General features: G+C 34.8%; 1 protein-coding gene across 1 annotated transcript in view; it reads right to left on the bottom strand.

Moving 5' to 3' along the window:
* Positions 1-24,555, bottom strand: part of LOC132564128 (uncharacterized) — a 43,530-nt gene that overhangs the window by 12,895 nt on the left and 6,080 nt on the right. Inside the window, exons 3-10 of the mRNA XM_060228810.1 lie at positions 24,005-24,071; positions 5,510-5,626; positions 4,741-4,831; positions 4,051-4,126; positions 1,971-2,065; positions 1,590-1,719; positions 1,094-1,176; positions 805-884 (exon numbers count right to left, since the gene is read on the bottom strand). Coding sequence (XP_060084793.1) covers positions 805-884; positions 1,094-1,176; positions 1,590-1,719; positions 1,971-2,065; positions 4,051-4,126; positions 4,741-4,831; positions 5,510-5,626; positions 24,005-24,071 — 739 coding nt within the window. The remainder of the gene's footprint in view (positions 1-804; positions 885-1,093; positions 1,177-1,589; positions 1,720-1,970; positions 2,066-4,050; positions 4,127-4,740; positions 4,832-5,509; positions 5,627-24,004; positions 24,072-24,555) is intronic.

Below are 24,555 nucleotides of genomic sequence, written 5' to 3' on the forward strand. Positions count from 1 at the left end.
AAGCATTAGGACACATATTTAACTTTGAAAGGTACTGGTGAACTAGGGGTTTACTGAATGAAGAACAAAAGAGATACAAGTCTAATTTAGATACATACAAAATTTTAGTGCCCACCATGACATTTATACCGTTTGTTATAATATTAGTTCCGAATAAGCCAAATTTACTCCCAATTAATAGCAACATATTCAATATTTTTATATAGACAAATTTCTGAACAGTTGCTTTTATTTATCTGTGTAAAAATGGAAATGAAGGTTTTATATAAAATAGATTCATCCAATTATCCAGTTACAAAATAATACCAACATTTTCTTTTTGATTAATCAAAGACTTTTCCAATTATATTTAAAACATAAATGCACAATTTTGAGTAGTCTATACTGCTATCTCAATGACTTATCCTCGTGTAATCATTATGTTTATCAATCCTAAAATTTTGTCTTTTTTTTCTTTACATATTTTAATAATTTGTTGGGTTTTTTTTTTTAATAAAAAATCTACATTTGACAAGACGAATAAGTCTGATAACCCAGCATTTTGAAAATATCGAACTGATCTAATATTAGGGGAAGATTAAGGAAGCTATAGAAATTTGATCAAAATACGGAAATGAACGAGTGAAGAAATCCTTAATTATTACACTTCTGGCAGTGTTTTCACTCAGCTATACAAGATTTATACCCAAAAAAAGGGCCGTGTATTCTATATCAAAATGGACAGAAGATACCCTTGGAAAGTCTTGTAAATAAGGATAAGTGATTGCCCTATGTGCAGACACAAGACAATAGTGAAATACTTACTTTGTCTTTTTCACCATTCGGTAGGGCAGTGATCCCAGAATCCGCTCCATCATTGCTAGATGCTCTTTGTTATCATGAGTCTGCAGCATATAAATTTAAGTCTTTAACATCTCAACTAACATAATTATCTCCCTTTACTTGTTTGCTACAACGCATGTGGAATATCTGCACTAGTATGAAAGTTTACCTCAGAGAGTCAATTTTTTAATCCATTTGTAAGTTTGTATATTAACCATGAAATAATTTTGAAATATTTTGTAAGGCTTATCTGTTCGTAAAACATAATTACCTGGAAGAGAGTATAGCCTGTGTACAGCTCAAAGATGATACAACCCACACTCCACACATCACAGGGTTGTGACCAGCCAAGTTCTGAAACCACAAAATACAAACATAAAATTTTAACAGCCCCCAAATTCCCACTAATCACTGTTCTCTTCGATCATCCAAGCTCTCAAACCCATCATACAAACAAAAACTCAAACAGCCCCGAAATTCTCACTCATCATTGTTCTCTTTATCAGCCCTGATTTGAAACCACAACATACAAACATAGAACTAAAATATCACAAAAATTCACTGTTCATAATATCAACAAGTTGGCAGTAATACAGAGTATTTATCATTCACAATAAGTAAACCATATTTTTTCAGCATACATTTTTTTTAATATCATAATATGCATGATTAATAAATTGAGTTTTTTTTTCTAAAATGTCAATACGTTTTAAAAGGTTAGGGATAGAACTGCCTACTCATCAAATAACTACTAGATATCCACTTACCTAAGATGACCTCTGGTGCTCTGTAGTGACGTGTAGATACAATAGTACTATGATGTTCATGGTCAAATGTGGCAGATCCAAAGTCTATCAGCCGAATATCTGTGTTCTTCACTGTAAACTCGTCTCTTTTCTACAGAAAGAAAAATATGGTTTTAAGTACACTCTCATATACAACTAACCAATAGTAGGATTTAAATGTACCTCAATTTTCCCCAAGAAAATAGGACAAATACAGCATGATGACATGTCCATTAAGTCTGCAAAAAAGGCAACTAAAAGCAAGGATTCTACGTCCATGAAGTATGAGTAAGGTTTAAATGTATGTGATTTTCAGCAAAATGGTTTTATTACAACCTTTAATGATCACTATCATCTACTCACCTTTCGTGCATTGAAGGTGACATCTGCATCTGAATTAACAAACAGTATATTCTCTGGTTTCAGATCTGTGTGGGTCAGCTGATTCTCATGCAAAACTGCAAAACAGAACAAACATCCTGAATCACTGACATGAAAGATAATTAAATCAATTTCCATTATGTACTCAACATTTTTGTTTCCAAATCATCTACACCCCTCCATTGTACAACCTACTTCTGGAGAGTGTATCTAGGACCACCTACACCTCCCCCCTGTACACCCTCATCCTAAAGTGTATCTAGGACCACCTACACCACCCCTGTATACCCTCATCCTACAGACAGTGTATCTAGGACCACCTACACCTCCCACCTGTACACCCTCCTCCTACAGACAGTGTATCTTGGATCACCTACACCTCCCCCCTGTACAACCTCTTCCCACAGATGACATATCTCTGGCCATCAGCACCTGTCAGTACTTTATCCAATGTTCATCAGGGTTGATCAAATTTTCTTCTTTTTTTTTTATTTAATGAATTAAAACTGTGAACCTGTGATATAACTCTAGTGTTAAACTCAAACCAGCTGCCAAATTTAATCTCTCTGGTATGTGAGATCTGTGTTAACATGGTGTTTACAACTGGGTCTTAAGTACAGTATTACTAAGACTCCTGTTCTTATACTTGAATGAAGAGTATAAATTCTTTACTTGGTCTGTCATGAACTGTTTCCGAGGCTAGCTTCCAAGTTTAAGTACAGGTTAGCACTGCATTAGTATTGGTAGTTATGAGATTCGACAGTATTACAAGTCTTAAGTAATTTAATCAGCTGTTCAATACTAAGGAGTTTAAGTGTTCAGTACCTGCATGTCCGTACAGTGACTTGATAAAAAATCTCGTTATCTTTGAAACAATCCAAAATATAGGAATACAAAAACAAGTCAGCCTAAAAATTTATCATAGAATTCTGAAGATTTATAAACAGACATTGAAACATTATCTTTAACACAAAAACAGACCATAAAAAAAGCTAACAGACAAAAGAGTGACTCCTCGTACTTTCTGGGTATTCTTCTATAAAATCCTGTTGTGTTTATAATTGTCTTATCTCAGCCATGTGTTGAGATAGTTAACTTGAAAACTATTTCTGATCAAATGTTTAATAGAAATGTGTTCCGACTTTCCTAATCTGATTTACCATTTAACCCTGAACATCTGTAAAACCTCATGATATTATCTAAACACCTAGCATGTAGACTGGAATTGAGGCAGTATTATAGCATCCACTATCACACAAATTCCCTTTTTTTTTTTACTATATTCCACTTCTATAAAATATGAAAATATCAACGTTTTTCGTATGGGTACTTACAGTTGACTGTGTGACATAATTGTTAAAATATCAACGTTTTTCGTATGGGTACTTACAGTTGACTGTGTCACATAATTGTTAAAATATCAACGTTTTTCGTATGGGTACTTACAGTTGACTGTGTCACATAATTGTTAAAATATCAACGTTTTTCGTATGGATACTTACAGTTGACTGTGTGACATAATTGTTAAAATATCAACGTTTTTCGTATGGGTACTTACAGTTGACTGTGTGACATAATTGTTAAAATATCAACGTTTTTCGTATGGGTACTTACAGTTGACTGTGTGACATAATTGTTAAAATATCAACGTTTTTCGTATGGGTATTTACAGTTGACTGTGTGACATAATTGTTAAAATATCAACGTTTTTCGTATGGGTACTTACAGTTGACTGTGTCACATAATTGTTAAAATATCAACGTTTTTCGTATGGATACTTACAGTTGACTGTGTGACATAATTGTTAAAATATCAACGTTTTTCGTATGGGTACTTACAGTTGACTGTGTCACATAATTGTTAAAATATCAACGTTTTTCGTATGGATACTTACAGTTGACTGTGTGACATAATTGTTAAAATATCAACGTTTTTCGTATGGGTACTTATAGTTGACTGTGTGACATAATTGTTAAAATATCAACGTTTTTCGTATGGGTTCTTACAGTTGACTGTGTGACATAGTTGTTAAAATATCAACGTTTTTCCTATGGATACTCACAGTTGACTGCGTAACATAGTTGGTATGCCATATGTCGGACATGTTCTACTGGGTAGGGTATGTAGTGGTTATCTTTCTGTAATACACAAAACACCACACATACTATAGCAAAAACCGAGCTATCAATCAATCAATCAAGTATTCTTAGTCATCATAAATTTTACACCACATTTGATTGGTTAATCAAAATCATTGTTATGGCATAACTAAAATTAATCATCTGTGCCATTCTATTTATTAATTGGATGATAATTGTGTAAACATCAATGACTACCGACACATAATGATGGATACATAACAGATTGCTGCTTATACCAGAGTCCGTAAAAAGACCTTGAAAAATTAATCAATATTGCCTTCGTCTGTTAATCCTACCGACATAAATCATATATGGCAGACTGACCTGAACTTCTTGAAAGTATATAAAAAGCTAAAACTCTTTCTCTATTACCTGATCTTTAAAGAACACAGATAACTGAAACATTCACAAGTGTTGGTAAATCACGACTGTACAAAAATATAACAACCCAAACCTCAAAATGACAGTATTACCATCTTATTATCTAACATAGTTGTGTATGATTTGTACCTGCTATTATAACAATGATTTTTTTTTAAATGTCTCTGGTTTACATGTGTATGTAAGGTTTTTTCACAAACACAAGTACTTATGATAAGAAAAAAACTTACCAGGAAGTCGAAGACGCTGAGGCCCAACATTTCAAATGCTATACAGACGTGCCCATGGTAGTCAAACCACTCTATTGTGTTGACACAAAGGCTGAAATTCAAATCACACAGTAACAATGAAAATGCCAGGAAAGTCAGATATGTCTAGAAAAGTCGGATAAAAACACATATTGAGAAGCAATTTCATGTATTGAACCCATATGCTGCGTAATGGTTTGCACCGAGTGTTTCATAACAGATTAAGATTAGATACAATCCTTTTGTCTATCTGAAACAGAACTCTGAAAATAAAAGTGTTTTTCATTTCTACATTTAAAACTTTTTCTTATCAGAATGGATTAAAGCTTTTTCCTAAACTGGATCACTACCATGTAAAAACCTACAGTCTGAATGAACGAAAAAATAAAATAAAAAAAAAGACCTGATTAATATCTTTCTATCTTTTATCTTATAAATTATTAACATGAAGATGACAGGGATGTCAATTCAAAAGATTATTTTTCTTATTCCATATTCAAATTTCAAATAAGCAAATCATTTTCATAACAATTCCACATGGTACAAATTTTTTCAGGAGGCAGTCCGTAACCAATACGGAACAGAACAGTGCTTCGGTCATGGTCATTTAATATAATGCTTCATCTTAAATTTAACAACTAGCTTTTTTAGTATTTCAACATTGCAGAAAATAGCAAAGTCGAAAGAAAATGTTACTCTGGCAGACAGGATGATAAATATATTAAACACATTGAACAACTTGTCTACTCACTATTGTCCGTTTGGGTCTTTGGCTCGGAGTTTCTCCAAAACATTGATTTCCAGCTTGGCAGCCTCTCGATACTTCTCAATATTTTTAATGATCTTCAGTGCTAACCGTTCTCCATTCCTGAAAGGATTGAAAGATACAATCTTGGTGAATGAAAAGTCAGGTGAAGAACTATCCTTGACATTTAAGTTAACCTATGATAAAGTTAACTTATAATATGTTGCTGTCAAAACATCAAAACTCCGAAACAGATTTGTTCAATTTCACCACATCAAACAATCACACCACAGAAACCATTTTATCAACTGATTGCATCCTATTGCAAATAATACCTGATAGCCCATTGTTTTTGCGGGGATGATATTTTGCAATTTTACAGTACATTAAAGATACCATGAAATTGAGTCTGTGAAATAATATGACGTGTAAAAGATGTCCTTTTTACGTCTAGAGTGCAAAATTTTAATTCATTTGACGGTTTGGAAAGAAAATTGCAAAAATTTTGACCTGCAAAATTTAATTAATTGAAATATCACTTGATCGTTTGGAAAGGAAATTGTGAAAATTTTGACCTGCAAAAATTACCAACTATATGGTACTTATACAAGAATTGCCACTAAATCATTAACCAAAACCACCGAGACATGGCATCATTGTGTACCCTTCTTCAATTCAGTGAGCTAGAGGGAACAACTGATACAGTTAACACTACTAGGCACATAGATATACACTGCTTTAAGTCTATGTCCAATGTCATTGTTAACAGCGATTTCCAGTAAGGCTTGATCAAACATCTACATTTCCACCATGCAAGTGATTGTTTCAGATTAAATCTTTGGAAGATATTTAACTTTTCGACTTTCTTCACAAAAACATCCACATTTCCGCCATGCAAGTGATTGTTTCAGATTAAATCTTTGCAAGATATTTAGCTTTTCGACTTTCTTCACAAAAGCGCATGAAAATATCTCATACATAATTGATTGATGACAGACTGCGATACATCAGCTTGATTTTTTTCTCATCGTCCCGCAAACTGTGGATGGAACCCATCAATATCTCAGTGTTGATACATACTGATCAACATCTTCCAGGAACTTTATCTTATCCATTTGGGACGAAACAGAGATAGATGTGCAGTAAGATGTTTTTGAGTGTGTTGAAGAATACCATCCCCAGCAGCAGCATGTATTCACATGTTTGTATTTAACAGTTTGCAGTTTTTCTTCCTTTTTCACAAATTTCCTTGATATAAATTTTCCTATCTTATCTATTCTATCTTAATCTTGTATCATATTAATTTGAAATATCTCCGAAATCTACATTAGTAAATTGACAATACAGCTAAATCAGCAACATTTATCTTAATCAAGCTGATTTTATCTGGTTTAACTGCAGAAGCAATAACCGATCAATCTATATTGATGTCAAGAAAATGTTCCTACATTTGGATGCTAACTGACACAATAACATTGTCTTGACATGAGCTGAATTATCCCTACAGTTCCAAGATAGCAGGGCTGTGATGGGTATAGAATCCCCAGTATTTTACTACCCAACCTGTATCTGTGTTACACACTTTACAGCACCCTTACATGAAACTAGTGTCTACATAAGGGTGCAGTAAAGTTCTGTGATGCCCAGCTGATGTATTCCTCAATGAATAAAAAAGTCTGGCTGTAAAATATCGTTATCAGCAAGATAAGATGACTATGAGAATGTCTGGCAGGGTTGACTGGCTTTAATAAAGGATGTTGATTCGGTGTTGAAACTAGTCAACGTCCTTGATTAAAGTCGTCCTTGATTAAAGTCGATCAAAACTGTCAGACGTCGTCATGGCCATCTTTATCTATTGATACTTTTGTTGAGTTGGGCTTAAAACTGAAGAGATGGGTGAACTAGACTTCCTTGACATCACTGTAAACACTTGGATCACAAGTCAGAAGTTTTATTATGTCTGATGAGCTTACCAACATGTACACACATTAACTCACACAACAGCAATTAATCTCATTTGGCCTACCTCTTGTGTTCTTACCCATACAACATCAGTAATCTTTTAAGAACACAAATCTGACATAAAGGATATTCTCATGATGAAATACAGATGTGGTAAAACAAACGATGCCTGTGAACATTTCAAAAAAAGATCAAGTAGTATCCTTTGTGAATGAGATCAGTAAATAAGCGAGATATTGTATCAATTTAATCAGTTTTAAGAAATGTTTCCCATTATGATGGTATCCATGTACAGCGGACCTTCAATAATCCTGACACTTTTGTTCCCGGCCAAAAAGTGTCCGTACAAGAAATTTTCCCGACTGTGGAGTTTAGTCAACCGGCCAATATAACTAGAGCTATCTTCCTTTATTACCAGACGATAAAATTGTCAATATGATGCTGTTGGTTGTTTTCAGACTGCAAATACAGGTATTTATATACGTCTTTCATTGTCAAAGTAACTTTCATTTTCTATAATAAATGTACATGAATTAAATTTAGGAAATGAAAGTTGTTCTTACTCATTGAAGTCCAATACTGCGGATGATTTATTTAATGTCTGCTCAATATCAAGTGATATTTTACTAAAAAAATTGATAACTTCTGATTTCTTCATATGATATGCACTACAAACAGTGTATTTTTGTTTGTTTTTAGCACAATTCGGATGCTAATTCTGCAATGACTAAGACAATGAGTTGTCATCTGGAACTATTCTACATTTATAATTAAGTGATTTTGTTGAATTGACTGCATAATGATCACTATAACTACAGATTTGAAAACAATAAAATAGCGTTGTTTAAAAACTGAAGATATTTATTTTTCTCAATTCACTTTTATATGTATTGACTGATTTTTCTCTCAATTCAACTTTTACTGACTGATAACTTGGAAATCCATGCCATGTTTTTCTACCTTAATTATGTGTAAGTATTGAGGGACAAGGGCCAATATTTTATTTATTTGTATTTCTATGGTCTATAACCAATGTTTATTACATCTTTTTCTTTATTTTATCTCATGAACAATATACCATCATTACTATCAATGTTTAAAACTATAATGAAATGCAGAACAATGTGTTTTCTTTATACAGAACTTGCTATATATGAATATATTGGATAATTTAGGATTAACTGCCACACAGAAAACAAGACCAGACTTTGATATTTTCTTTACAATTAATTCACTTTGTCCTATATAGAAGTACTGCTAAATAACATTGGTAAATGTTTCCGGTGTTCATCTTTCTGGGGTTGCTTTGACTACAGTGTTTGGTAGTATGCTGTACACCTCTGGTAAAGGTGACGGAAAAAAACAGATTTTCCGAAAAAGTATTTCCAGACTGGTAAGTAAAATGAACCCCATGGAAATCTGTTCCCCAACATTTCTGTCCTTATAGCCAGATTTCCAGACTATCGGCATTCAGATTATCGCAATTCCATTGTACTTGTGAACAACTCTGTTTACTTCTCCAACCGGACTCTTGTCCAAGGGGACACTTGAATACACAATCCAGCCCTACTTAACAATGAATACTTTAATGTGTTACATTGTACAAGGTAAAACTAAGGCTAAAATTTCCTTATTGTACAGTAAAAACCGTTTAAATGTTAGTCTCCTATTATATACTGTGTAGTTGTTTATTTTTGCAGGGCTGGTATTCACTATGGTTTTGTTTTGGCTCGTTCAAGATATTACATTTCCTGCATGTCTATATACTGATATGCAAGTATGAAGGCATGTAATACATCATTTGTGAGATATAAGTACACCGTAAATATGTTTGCCAATCTTTAATTTCATGCTATCCTTAATCGCTTTGAATGTCGTAAAATATTTGCATCCCGGGAGTGTATTCTCTATTTGGCTTCACCGACAAAATTGATGTTAACACTTTGGTAAACATCAAGTCTGACAACTTTTTCTGCCAAAATGGTATTAGCTATTCCATCAGGTGTCAGGCTGTTCCATCAGTTTATGTAACATCCAATGAATAATAAATTTTTTTTTAAGTAGCATGAACAATATCACTTTGTGTCTTACATTTCCCGAGGGACACACTGCCTTGATAACGCTGAAGCCATATCCTAAGTATTAAGTTCGCATGATTAGCTGTGTAGAAGATATGGCCCAGACACACTTATTCTTTTACATAGGCTGAAGGATAAAAAAGGTCATAGAACAATGTACGGTCACCAAGATGACTCCATATTCCCAAGTAATAAGCTCCTATTATAACAAGTGTAGAAGTGGGTCAAATTTTGATATAGGTCAAGGTCAAAATGTAGATCAGTGACCTACTTTTTTGACAGGCAACATATCATCCCATCAAGGTGAACCAATATCTTTGGTATTAAGTTCCCATGATTAGTTATGTAAAAGATAGGGACTGGACAAGATAGCCAAAGGACTGAAAGAGAGATGAAATGCAATACTATAGTCCCCTCTGATTCTTAGTGGAGGACTGGTAGCAAACAAATATCTGTCAAAACACAAATATATGAAACAGCTTTTCTTTCTTGTTGTTTACTGGTGTGTATTTTTAAAGATATCTAAATATCACAGTAAAATATGTCATTTAAAAAATCTTAAAAATGAAGTTTTCACACGAGTTACAGAAAGAAAGGAAAACATATTTTAATTACCAACTGTGCAGTACATAATTATGCACATGTTTTTTTTTCTAAAGTTTCCTTCAGTACATATCTGATCATTAGTTTGACAGCTTACTTCCAATATCCTACAATCTGATAAAATGTATGTTTTTAGCAATTTACTGTTTAATAAATATGTTTAAGGCAACCATGTACACATATTTGATACCATGTTAAATAACACTGTACATGGCCATTTAATATATCCTATATCTATATATATAGAATTCATCACATTTTCACTATATATATATATATATACACGTATATACCATTAATGGCAGAGCTACTACACAGTGGAATCTAACTTGTACATAAAGAGAGCCTTCAACCTACAACCAAATCCAATATTCTGCATGCACCAGGCATAGTTATAAGAAAATAAAGAATGAAACATATGTGATAATTATATTCTCTTAGCAAAGAACCAGAAAAAAAAGCCTGGTTTCTATAGGCAGACTGAAGTTGGTTGCCACTTTTGCTCAATGCCATGCATTCGTTTTCCCGCGATACCCATTTCAAGAGAACTGAGGTGTTTATAGAGCAGGAGTGAAACATTGATACAGACAAAGCCCTAGAGACAAAGCTGCAGCGTTGATGAGAAAACAGTAGAGGTGTTGATACAGACACAAGCGAGGTGATGATGACGACAAGCAAAGACGTTGATGTTTGAGTTTCAAGAAAACAAAGAAAGATAAGATGTTTAGAATGATGAAGAGATAGAATATTCTTTTAAAACTATACACATCAATATTAAGTATTATCTGATAACATAAGAAACTTCAAGAATAGATGATTCCCTCTACATCAGATTTTTTCCATGTAAAATTCCCTCCTCTAGTAAGGGTCTGAAACATCAGATTTTTTCCCTGTTTAATTCCCACCTCTAGTAAGGGTCAGAAACATCAGATTTTTTCCGTGTTAAATTCCCCCCTCTAGCAAGGGTCTGTTTAATTCCCCCCTCTAGTAAGGGTCTGAAACATCAGATGTTTTCCCTGTTTAATTCCCCCCTCTTGTAAGGGTCTGAAACATCAGATGTTTTCCCTGTTTAATTCCCCCCTCTAGTAAGGGTCTGAAACATCAGATGTTTTCCCTGTTTAATTCCCCCCTCTAGTAAGGGTCTGAAACATCAGATGTTTTCCCTGTTTAATTCCCCCCTCTAGTAAGGGTCTGAAACATCAGATGTTTTCCCTGTTTAATTCCCCCCTCTAGTAAGGGTCTGAAACATCAGATGTTTTCCCTGTTTAATTCCCCCCTCTAGTAAGGGTCTGAAACATCAGATTTTTTCCCTGTTAAATTCCCCCCTCTAGTAAGGGTCTGAAACATCAGATTTTTTCCATGTTAAATTCCCTCCTCTAGTAAGAGTCAGAAACATCAGATTTTTTCCCTGTTTAATTCCCCCCTCTAGTAAGTGTCTGAAACATCAGATTTTTTCCCTGTTTAATTCCCACCTCTAGTAAGGGTCAGAAACATCAGATTTTTTCCGTGTTAAATTCCCCCCTCTAGTAAGGGTCTGTTTAATTCCCCCCTCTAGTAAGGGTCTGAAATATCAGATGTTTTCCCTGTTTAATTCCCCCCTCTAGTAAGGGTCTGAAACATCAGATGTTTTCCCTGTTTAATTCCCCCCTCTAGTAAGGGTCTGAAACATCAGATTTTTTCCCTGTTTAATTCCCCCCTCTAGTAAGGGTCTGAAACATCAGATTTTTTCCATGTTAAATTCCCCCCTCTAGTAAGGGTCTGAAACATCAGATTTTTTCCGTGTTTAATTCCCACCTCTAGTAAGGGTCAGAAACATCAGATTTTTTCCGTGTTTAATTCCCCCCTCTAGTAAGGGTCAGAAACATCAGATTTTTTCCGTGTTAAATTCCCCCCTCTAGTAAGGGTCTGAAACATCAGATTTTTTCCGTGTTAAATTCCCCCCTCTAGTAAGGGTCTGAAACATCAGAATTTTTCCGTGTTAAATTCCCCCCTCTAGTAAGGGTCTGAAACATCAGATTTTTTCCGTGTTAAATTCCCCCCTCTAGTAAGGGTCTGAAACATCAGATTTTTTCAATGTTAGATTCCCCCCTCTAGTAAGGGTCTGAAACATCAGATTTTTTCAATGTTAGATTCCCCCCTCTAGTAAGGGTCTGAAACATCAGATGTTTTCCGTGTTAAATTCCCCCCTCTAGTAAGGGTCTGAAACATCAGAATTTTTCCGTGTTAAATTCCCCCCTCTAGTAAGGGTCTGAAACATCAGATTTTTTCCGTGTTAAATTCCCACCTCTAGTAAGGGTCTGAAAGCATCAGATTTTTGCCCTGTTAAATTCCCCCCTCTAGTAAGGGTCTGAAAGCATTAGATGTTTCCTATGTTAAATCCGACCTCTGGTAAGCATCAGATTTTTTCCATGTTAAATTCACCCTCCTGCTACTTTGGGGGCTGACAGCACCAGATCTTTTTCTGTTTTCATGTACCTTTGTACAAATCTCTTGGATGATATATAATTCTTAGCCTACCTTCTAACCACACAACTGTTGGAGAGCTATTTTAGTAATCACAGATGGTAGAGAGATGAACTTATTCCTGGCTATCTCATTCCCATTCCAAACCTACCAAAACACATCCACAGGACTTACACTTCATCTCCAGTACGATAATCTAACTTCATTATCTTTTTATTAATGTCTTTCAGTTTAATGACCTGGAAAATCTCAGAAACATCATGATTTGCGTGGTTTCTTTCTAAAATGAAAATTATGAAAAATCTTTAAACAATATTTTTTTTCTTCTACTGACCTTAGTAAAGATAAAAGTATTCACATTTGGTGTTGATTTTTAATTAACTTTTGGTGATAAACCAATTACAGAACAAACAGAGCCTACAGTGAAGGTGTCTGTCTATAAAGGACAACAGCATCTGTGTAAATGTCACTGTATATATGAATAACTAATGATCTACTACTCAAAATAGTCAGGCACAGTTGGAGCAAGTCAATGTTTTCAAACAGAAAAATATATTATGACGAATGTTTTCCAAATCAACATCAAGCAATTAACACATACAACACTACATATGGCCTGAAATCAGCATTTGTTAATATATGGAAGATCCTTCTAAACAGTAACAATTCTACACTCTCCATTTCCTTTCATAACTAACAGGAATTGTTTTAAGTGTTTTTTTCCTTTAAGAAACTTGTCAGATTATGTATAGTTTTGTTTGGAAGAGGAACCACTTGGTTTCTATACCAGACTGAAGTGTTTTGATATGTCAGTGGGTCTACATCTACTGGTGGTTTACATAGTCCCACAACCTATATATAAACACTATCAGGTCAGGTAATGGCTACAGTAAAGGTTAGGCTCCTTTTTATAAATCTAGATGTTGCCCTGGTGTACATCTGCATTTGACTGCAATACACTAGGACCATCATTACATCTGATACATCAAGAATGCTAATTACAGAGGGCTGGCAACATCAAAGTCCAGACCATTAACAAAGCAATTCTGGGCAATAATTAATTCAAGTTTAATTCTTTTGCTCTCATATGTTTCAATATCAGATACTCTGAGAAAACAAAATGCTTTACATCCAAAAGAATTTAATAGTTTACTTTTGCCAAATGATTTAAAATTTAAAATTAAATTACAGCCAAACTTTTATATTAATATTTTTCTCGTTATTTGTCAAAAGTTTCAAGTTCTTAGAAGTAATTCACACCAACAAAAAAATATCCTGAATCCTCCACCAGCCGTACACATATTCAGTTACAAATGATAAAATCATTCCTTGTAGAGTATATATGTATCAGGGGTCCATAAGCACTCGGTAGGTATAACAACAGCCCACACAACCCCTGGTGGAGATACAAACTGCAACTTTGATGCTGTCTACCTATACCAGTCTGTGCTTTCCTGGTCATGCCCCTCGGTAAAATGCTTTACCCTACTTGCTCTGGATGCAAGGGCTTTCCCTCATTAACCATGAGATAATACAAAGTGACCTTGCCTCCAAATGACCTTGGATGTTAACATGGTGATAAGCCCAGCAAACAAACCATGTGTATCACAAAAGGATAATCCTCGACAATAACTGTCAAATTAACAATGAAGTATATGTGTTCACCAAAAATAGACTGTGAGGATAACACGGTTGAACAACCTAAAGGCTGTAATTTCCACACATAATGATCAGTAACTATTAATCCTCACCCTTAAGGCCTTAGTCATCTGTCTGTATCTTTAATCTCCCCCACTCCCACAAAACCCCCCTCTCTCCCTTTATTGTACTACAGTACCCCAGAACATCAGGTTTCTTCATCCTTCATAGGATAGGTTAGAACTAAATACACTCACAAAAATCTGCCAACTTTTCGGTCATGCTGGCGACTAGGCTACAGTTACCTACTGGCCGATATCCAAGCACTTTCTGTATTGTTATTATAGGAAAGCACTAGTGACAAGAAACACTTCCATTTTTTACCTAAGGTCTTAACTAGTAATCATTGAAGGTATACGGACCTTGTATGATAAATCTTGTAAATATCTCTTAAATCCTCAAATGTATTTGTTCTAAATATTATTTTGCAACAGAATTCGCCATTAAGTTTTTAAATTTAAATTTGAATCACATAAAACATATTTAAATATCATGGAATTTACGGAATCTCTAGCTCTTCCTAAAGACAATTTACAACTCACCATAGATAAATGTTAATGGCCATCTCCTACTATCCTAGTGTCAAGTTATCTCCCCTTGAGATCACCACTACAACACTGCAGGATTGATGTTGATGTTACCATGGTAACTACACATTTTTGCGAAGAAGAGTTGGTGGGACACTCATCTATTACTATTTTTAAACATTTGATTCATTAAGCTGATATTTTGTTGTGATAAAACTCTAAGAAGTGTCTTTCCATATTTTAGGAAGACTGAAAGCTTGGCTGCATACATATTTTGATGAATAGGAAATTAAAGATGCAGTATTGCAGCAAGTGATGTAAATAAAGATAAAAACAACTAAGGGGTTATTACACCACCCAGCAGACCCCCCCCCCCCCCCCCCCCCCCGTTCATCCCCCAGCAATTATTTTGATATGTATCATTCCTCAATATTTTATTTAGCATGGCAAAAACAAGCCTTGAAATTTGTTTATCTCCACTTACATTCATCCCAACCAACAAACATTTTATTTTATTTTTCCTTCTTATTCTTTTGTCTTCACTTAAATTTATTTAAATGGTGATTTGTTGTCGATACTTCTGAAGTAAGAACTGGGGTTACACGATATAGTTTCTTCACCTATTCCGTTACACACAAGAGACTGTATAGTGAGACAGTCTTGCTATCATCAGCCATACACAATCAATGCTTCATTGTAAAGATACATTACAGAATAACAATCATCAGGAGTGACTTGGAACAGCGATACTAATGGCTGAACACAATAATGGCAGGGCGGCATAGAGAACAATAGCAAATGGGTGATTATCATTCTGAAACACAACATGTAAAGTTACTGGGAATATCAACTTCCAAACAAAGCCACAGAGTAATGTTGAAACACGCCTAAATGTTGAAACACGCCTAAATGTTGAAACACGCCTAAATGTGGAAACTTTAATAGATCTGAAAACATTTCTCTCATCAAAAACAAAAATAAACATCGTGTTCCATGTTCTTAAAAATGCATTTGTAATACATTTCAAAACATCCATAATATGTTTTTTCTTCCAGGCCAGTTATCAACTATTAAAGCTGAATGTTATAACAGCATAAATAGCCTTGATGTACAAACCCAACTGTTACCATACAAAAAAGTGAATTTAGGTATGTTATCTTCAAGTCGATAAGATTGAGGAGAAATTCTGAGGAATTCCTCCTCCCTCCCTCCATCTCTCTCTCCCCCTACAACATGTGGCTATACAGACACAGCTAGACTCTGCAGTAAATCCAGGTACAGCATACACTCCTCATCATTAACATCTAGTACAGCATCATGTGTTCACCATATACCTGGTACAGTGATACACAAAAACATCTGCCGTTTATACAAAGCTGACCTCCTACATTTTCTAATGACTACCTCCATCTAAACAAACCCAGCACACAATTAGGTCCATCATAGAACAGAACCATTTGGGAGATTTAGAAATATTTGTTTATACATTTCATATGAAGAATTTCATCATATCTACTGTGATCTGTAAACTCAACCATTAAGGTGCATCACTTCAATTCTTATCACAAAACTTCTCTTCCTAATGTTTTAATCCTGTCATCAGGAGAAGGGACTGGTGGAAAAGAAGGTGAAGAAAAAGGCAGGGTATGGGGAAGAGGAAGGGGTGGGGAGGATGGTAGTGGAAGGAAAAGGGAGGGGCTGGAGAAGAAGGAAGGGGATGGGAAAGAAAATGAGTGGAAAAGGCAGGGGATGGGAAAGGGATGGGGTGGAAAAGGCAGGGGAGGGGAAAGGGATAGGGTGGAAAAGGCAGGGGAGGGGAAAGAGGAAGGGGTGGAGAAAAAGGCAGGGTATGGGGAAGAGGAAAGGGTGGGGAAGATGGTAGTGGAAGGAAATGGTATAGGTTGGAGAAGGCAGTGGATGGGAAAGGGATGGGGTGGAAATGGCAGTGGAGGAAATGGAGAAGAAAGCTGGGGACAGGGAAGGAGAGGGAAGTGCATGGGTGGGAGAAGGCAGGGGGCAGGGGACAGGGAAAGGCAAGGTCTTGAAGAGAAGGCAGGGGACAGGGAAGGAGAGGGGGTAGTCTCTCACAAAAAATTTTCAAAAACATATTGTAGTCATACAAGATACAGTTGTAATCACTTCTCCAGCCATTTGATTAGCTGGTAACTTGTGATTGTTTTCTGTGTACTGATAAAGCAAGTCCCTGCGATCCCAGAAGTGTGTATATCCCTTAACACCTCAATGGGATTGCACTCATTTTGTGTGTCATTCCTCCCGTATTTTCCAAGCTGCACTTACAATTATGATAACAATCTTGTAAACCATTTAAGACCTAATTTTTTGTCTACGTCAACATGAACACTAGTTTTCATACTCTGGTCAAAAACACTATTCTGAGAATATAGATGCATGATATAATGACTGGCTCCATCAACTGTCTGCAACATCAGTCTATGATGAACATCTTATGATGGATGCTGACGTCAAGTGGGGCTGCCATATGAATTTGTGACCTGAAGCCAGCAGAATAATAAGAAAAATAACACCGAAACAAATCTAAAAATAGCCAATTCTTTCTTAATGGTACACAGGCTACAAACTGTACTGAAAAAGTATTTATTTGTACGCAATACTTAAGAATCCATATTCAAACTCTTTTCAGTAATTTTTGGTACTGTATTGAAACCTGCTGATTATGACATTCAATTTTCCAGATGAAAATATTACAATAACTGACATTTGATAATAACCAAGCAAGCTGATAGATCAAAAGAAGTGAGACTACCACAATAGTCAAACCTATTGCTAAAGAAAATGGAGATGATTAGACAAAGTAATATTAAAGGACAATTTTATGTTGTAACAATTAAAATCAACATAAAGTATTACTAATATCAATGTGATTGATTTAAATGTTGTAAGCATGCAGTCATATTAGATGCAAAATAATTTCTTTCATTTTTATTTACGTTTCTAAAAACGGAACTGAACTGAAGGCAAGATAGATGTAATAACACGAAGGTTTACATATAATATTAATCATTATCATGATTTCGTCACTGTTGGAAATACAAAAAAAACACCATGTAACCTGGCTCATGTAATCGTCAATGCAATTTTGTCACACAAAAAGCTACAACGATCATGTGATAGTCACATGTCCCATAAGTTGTTCTATCTAGACATATTTGATTTAATCTTTTAACAAATTAATCTTTATGTGTATTGATATGAATGGAAATATCATACATTGTGAATAAATGTGTATATCAGTGTTTACACATAGCAATTTTTTTTTCTTGTTCTAATTGTTTGGGCATAATTTGGAGTCGTTATGTAATCGTAACTGACTCTGAGGTAGGGGTGGATCTTACCTGTAACATGTGGGAAAGGCTACCTCAGGGAACATAAGGTGATAATTAGTGAATTATTAAGAGTCACAAGCAACAGCCCAGGCGTCAAATACAGACACTTGCTCGGGGTTTTTAACTTACTAAAATCAATTCTGAACTGAAAAAATATTCATATTAACCAATATTTCACATTGGTCTGTATCACAACACACACACATTGGTCTGTATCACAACAAACATATTCTTTTATTTAATTCCTATAGGAAATATTCAGTGCAAGGAAAAAACATGATAGCCAATATTTCATGTTTTTCTGTATCATAATCAAGCTTTTATCATCACACTAGGGTATATTATGATATCTGATATCACTATAAGTGGGTTCTGCAGGACCTTATCGTATTCCAAATTGTCAAAACATTAAAAATGTTCTACATTTATCTGTCATTAACTCATTACTGCTATAATCAAAACCTACAGTACAACATTAATATGTCTTTTAGTCTCTAACTGGTAATAAAACCAAGAACTGTATTCATGTCAATAACCTCCATTCTGAATGTCAAAACTCACAGTACCACTTAAGTCTTTCTGGACTACATTGTACATAAACCTGTTCAAGTCTGGACTACATGTACCAAAAGCTGTACCAGTCTGGACTACATTTGACCAAAAGCTGTACCAGTCTGGACTAGATTGTACCAAAAGCTGTTCAAGTCTGGACTACATTGTACCAAAACCTGTTCAAGTCTGGACTACATTTGACCAAAAGCTGTACCAGTCTGGACTACATTGTACCAAAAGCTGTACCAGTCTGGACTACATTAGACCAAAAGCTGTACCAGCCTGAACTAAATCATTCTATCATGTACTAGTACCAGACTGCCTATAGTATTACATACTCCACACAAGGCTATCCTAACACAAAATATACTTAGACTAAATCTAAAACCTAATCCAAAGACAGATTAAGCCATTTTCCATAAGATGACATTGCAAGGGAGGTACTTTCTTTTCAATGAAAACATAATCACAGCATGGACCTTTTTAGAAACTATAGGAAGACTCTACAAATCTACATGAAAAGTGCTACACTGGGCTGTTTTAATTAACTATAAAAGGTTGTCTTTATATGGTTCTCATTTGAGCAATATCTTTAATTGCATAAAGAAGTACACCTCACAGATAACATGGAACAGACTTATGATTCTCTTGTCAATTTCAATGTGATTTCTCAAATACTGTATTATTCAATCAATGAAAATAGCGAAAATAAAAGCCTCTAAAAAAACCCTCTTCCCAGTATCATTTCCAAATCAGTTTGACCAGCGTTTCCGAAACTGGAACAGAACTATTGATCTTTATAGCAAGGTCTGGGCTACACAAGCATATTACATTCAAAACAATTCTTTCCTGTTTGACAGCATTAAAGGATAGGATATTTCCATCAACAGCCAACAGATCTCTGAACAAAGACAATTTGATTTATATCCGACTTCATATAATTACCAATAACAACAATTTAGCTTTTGATATATACAAAATTGAGTTTTTTATTTCTTATTTCAGGAGAGCAAAGAGATATTTTTAAGGAATTCCAGACTGCAGTATCTGGCAAGCTCTTCTTTGTGATATTTTCAAGACTTTGAAAAAGTTTTAGATAAAATGGTCTCCCTCGAGTTGAAGAGAAGATAAATACCATAATCTTTTGAAATCCTTAGAGAGATCCTTCTACTGTCTGGTTTACTACTCTTGATACAGTTATACCTTGCTGAGGTTCCTACACAGGACACTGACTCCAAGATTCTCTATAGCATTCAGTTCTGCTAATGGCATAACCACTGAATTCTGATGACAGGTGTTACCGTCATCTCCTGATGGCAGGTGTTACATTCCCTTCTGATGACAGGTGTTACCACTGCCTTCTGATGACAAGTGTTACCATTGCCTTCTGATGACAGGTGTTACATTGCCTTCTGATAACAGGAGTTACTGTCACCTTCTGATGACCATAACCAACTGTATCATTCCAAGACCAGTCAGGGACAACAGACCCTCCCACTTAATCACACCATTATGTAACTAATGGGCCTACATAAGCCAATCTATGCTAACAAATGAGTGCCACAAAGTATAACACAATACAGATTCTTCTCCTGTACTTGATCAAGTGATACAGGACAAACTCTGTCAACAAAAATGAGACTAGATATTTGAGTAGAATTATAGAGAAACTAAGTTTTCAGATTATTCAAATCTAGCTTGCAAGATTATTGTGACATTTTTCAGTCACGAATCAAAGATATATTTGCTTCAGACAGAGTTCCAGTCAATGAGTTAGTTAAGTGGGCTAGCCATACTACTCAAAGACTTCCGCATGCACTCCGGTGTCATAGAAGGTTCAAATGGAGGGTGTTTTACTAGAACAAGGCCAAACTAATACCAACACTGAAACAGAGGGTTATTCAGTAAACATCTCAAGTGTAGTAAGGTCTCTTTCCCATCAAGGTTAGACTTGTATACACTTTGATCGTAAACATCAATAATGAATGGAAAGACTTGTAAGCATTGGAGTTCAAATTCCGACTTTGAAAACATATGAAATATTTTTACAGACTTTGTATTCCAATATATGTAAACATATGAGACAGTCTGCTTCAGAATCCAATTCCATTGGAATGATGCATAAGCTGAACTAAGTACCAAACAGGATGTGGGTTAGTCCAGTATTGAATTCAACAGAATGCAGAACAAGCAAGTTTTCAATAAAATGATATGTGGGGGCACTAAGGATTTTAATCAAACAGATTGTGGGACAGTCCAGTGTTTATGCCAATAGCATATCAGATAGTCCAGTCGAGAATCAAACAGACTGAGGAAGGGCCTAGTTTGTAACCATATGGAATCTAGGATAGTTTGCTTTCAATTGAAATCAAATGTTATGTGGAAAAGTTGAATTTGAATGAAAGAGTAAACTGTTTCTACTCCTAAACCCCGCCCTCTGTAGTGTTCCAACTAGAACACAAGGGAGCAAAGGGTATAGAGCAATGCCTTTAAGACACTACTGTTCTGTTAAAATCTGGTAAGATGAAGGACACCAGATTACAGCTAAAAGGGTTCCTGATAATTTCATATCATTTATACTAGTAACACATGAAACCCCTTGTGTATCCAATCCAAGATACCAGAAAGATTGGACGGAGATCAATTACATCAGAATGATACAAAGTTACGCGGTATTAATAAAAGGCTGAAAGATTGTCTCCAATCGCCGATTTATTACAACTGCAATCTTCACTGTCTTAAATAAACTAACTAGCCATTGATTTAGGAACCTGAATTTTCCCTCTCATTGCTATGAAGAAAAAATCTTTTTAAAGACCTAAATATATTAAATACTGGTAAAATGTATCAATATTGCTAGTGACCACTATATATGAAATAATGAACAGTCAATGATGACCCTCTATGGACCCAGTGTAATCACATCTCTATATTTATTTGTAATTCTGGTACAAATCTACAGTCCAACAAGTTTTAAACTATGCTATACAGGAATCGTACATCAAAAATACCAGGTCCACACAGCTCAGTCTAAACACATTCAAAACTGCAGGCCATCGGAAACTAGTTTGAAAAGCATACATTCAGAATCAAAGATAAAAAAAAAAAAAAAGAAGACCACCAAACTATGGCTCTCTGCTTACAGTCCTATATATGTAGTGGTAAGGAATCAGGGATAAGACCAGTCCAGAATTTACATCGTTTATGTATGTTACAGCATGTGATCTGTAATCTAGATCTGGACTGTCTGAGATATACCAGTGAGTCACTATTCATACAACTTCACCAGCTTCCTATCCACATCTAAATTGGCCATATACAAGGTCACATTCCTCAGAGATAACCTGCTCACTATACCGAAATCCTCTAAAATTCAAATGGAAAATGTATCGATTCTTTTGATCAAAGCTTCACTAAATGTATCATTTTCTTTCTGCCTTCTCTGGTTACTTTTAAGTAAACAATATTTACAGAAGACTTTGAAAATATACAGTAAATTTTCTGATATCTCTAGGCTCAACAATATCATACATTAACAACCAATATCCCCAATATTATCCAACTATATGCAGTGACATGCTTGATTTAGCTGGTGTTTTCGAAATCGTGAGACTCAGGTTTCTATTTGGAATAAAACTTTTATAAATAACCATCCCATCTTCTGTACTGGCTATAAACTAAACGTTTTGTCTTTTACGTGCTGGCACCATTTCAATTCCTAAACTCCGCACTATAAATATTGTAACTGATCTTATATTTGTCAGGAATCTCCAGGGGGCTAAACAAGACTATTTCAACATGAAGAAATCCACCCACGTCAGTGGCTCACATAACCCTTACACCATCAACACAACAAATGCACCAACAGAAGCTGTATTCAGTGATTTACACAAGTTTTCCCTGTTTGATTCAATGGCTTTTACTGGCATTTAAAAATGTCTGAAGCTAATTTACTTTAATTCTATTACAACTATCACCTCCAAGATAACTTTGGTCACAGTATTTGACACTGGCATTTTTACCAGCACCATTGGTATCTTTTCCAATACTTATCCAAAAATAGAATTGTAGATATATATTGAACTGTATTTGCCTTTCAAACGTTGAAGCTTGTCTGGTGGATTCAGACAGCAAACTTGTGATTATTTTGTATTCTCCAACAGATTTCATCGATCATTTTGTCTCTTCTAAAACTTTTAAAAGAATTGAATATTGTATTTTGAAATTTTGCAACCATTTCTCTTGATAGAATGGTGTAGACTTTGCTTCTTAAAACACTATTACATCTGCATTACAGACCAGTTGTATATCACAAATACCTGTCTATAAGGGGCACTTGTTTTGAGTCCCAAATTTAATATGAACCTCTATTTAATGTCATCTGTCTATGCACCCTTGAGAGGCCTTTATAGACAGGTTTGACATTTATATGATTTGATTTCCAATCCAATTTTGTTGGAAATTTTTTTTAATTCCAAATAAAAAATAAAAATGAAAAAAGTGTTATAGAAAAATTCAAAAGATTCTTTTGAACACCTAATCAGAAAGGTATCTGTATTCTGAGGCAATAAATATTGAATATTTCAAATGAAAAATGTTTCTGTTCAACTTCCAAAAATAAACACTAACAAAACAATACAATTCATCCTAATTTCCAAGAAATATATGTGATAATGATGGGAAATCGGTTAAAATCCATAATCAGTTATCGTTTAAATTGATAGGCTTTTCTATGTAGTTAACCAATTACATAACCAGCTGACTGTATGTCCAATATTCATAGAAAATGAATGCATTCGCTATTAAAGTAATATTTTCTTTTCTTTTTTGAAACTTTAACCTAAATTACCTCACCATCTTTATATAGCAGAACATGAATTTGCTTTTTGATAAAACACAAGAAAATATTACAGTACAGATGACTGATTATGATTTTCCCATCAGAAGAGGTTAGACTATTAGATAACATATCATATGCTATCATCGTAACATCACTGATATATGATCAATCGTAAAACTAGATATAACTCAAAACCAGTTTCTGTTCAATTACAAAAAGAAAATAATGAACAATGAAATTTTGGGTATATGTTCACTGTTGAAACTACGGAACCCGATAGATATATAAGGGTTTTGAACTTTGGAAATGCTTCATACAGTAGGTATGGAAGCTGATAGTATTGTGTATCACTGAAGCATTTCTGAGATTCTGCCTGCCATGTTAACACTAATTAATGTTTTACTTTGACCTACCTTTGCATGTCCTTGACCTCCACAACCTTTCCAAAGGTACCTTCGCCTAGGGTGGAAACAATTTCATCTGCAAACAAAATAACCACACCAGTAAATTCACATGCATTTGATAAACAATCCACATTGAAATACATCAAAATGGAAGAGAAAATAGAACTATTAGAATTGGTTAATTCCCTGGGGAAATGCCAAGGTAGTGATTACTATGAGAAAAGCTTCCATTACTTTCAGAAACATCCTCGAAAAGTTCCCATGAAATTGCTTCAAGCTCATGGTAATTGGACTAAAGTTCTGATCAAAAGAGTGAAAGGCATGAAATCAATTATAAATGTGGACGCTTTTCCCCCATCCCCGGACATGTGCTACCATTTGCTAAACACCCTGTAAACAAAACTCTTCAAAATGAGAACATCTATATGTATGCTATATGTGATAAAGATATAAATTGGAGTTTGTTATATTTGGCAGCCAATAATACTCAGATGGTTACCATTGCACTAAGGGAAATAACTCATCTTATGCAACAACCTCCAAATGGTAATAACAATACA

The sequence above is a fragment of the Ylistrum balloti genome, unplaced genomic scaffold, assembly GCF_031769215.1.
Source record: "Ylistrum balloti isolate Yb309-2 unplaced genomic scaffold, AGI_CSIRO_Ybal_v1 Utg369680, whole genome shotgun sequence".
Classification (NCBI taxonomy): Eukaryota; Metazoa; Mollusca; class Bivalvia; order Pectinida; family Pectinidae; genus Ylistrum; species Ylistrum balloti.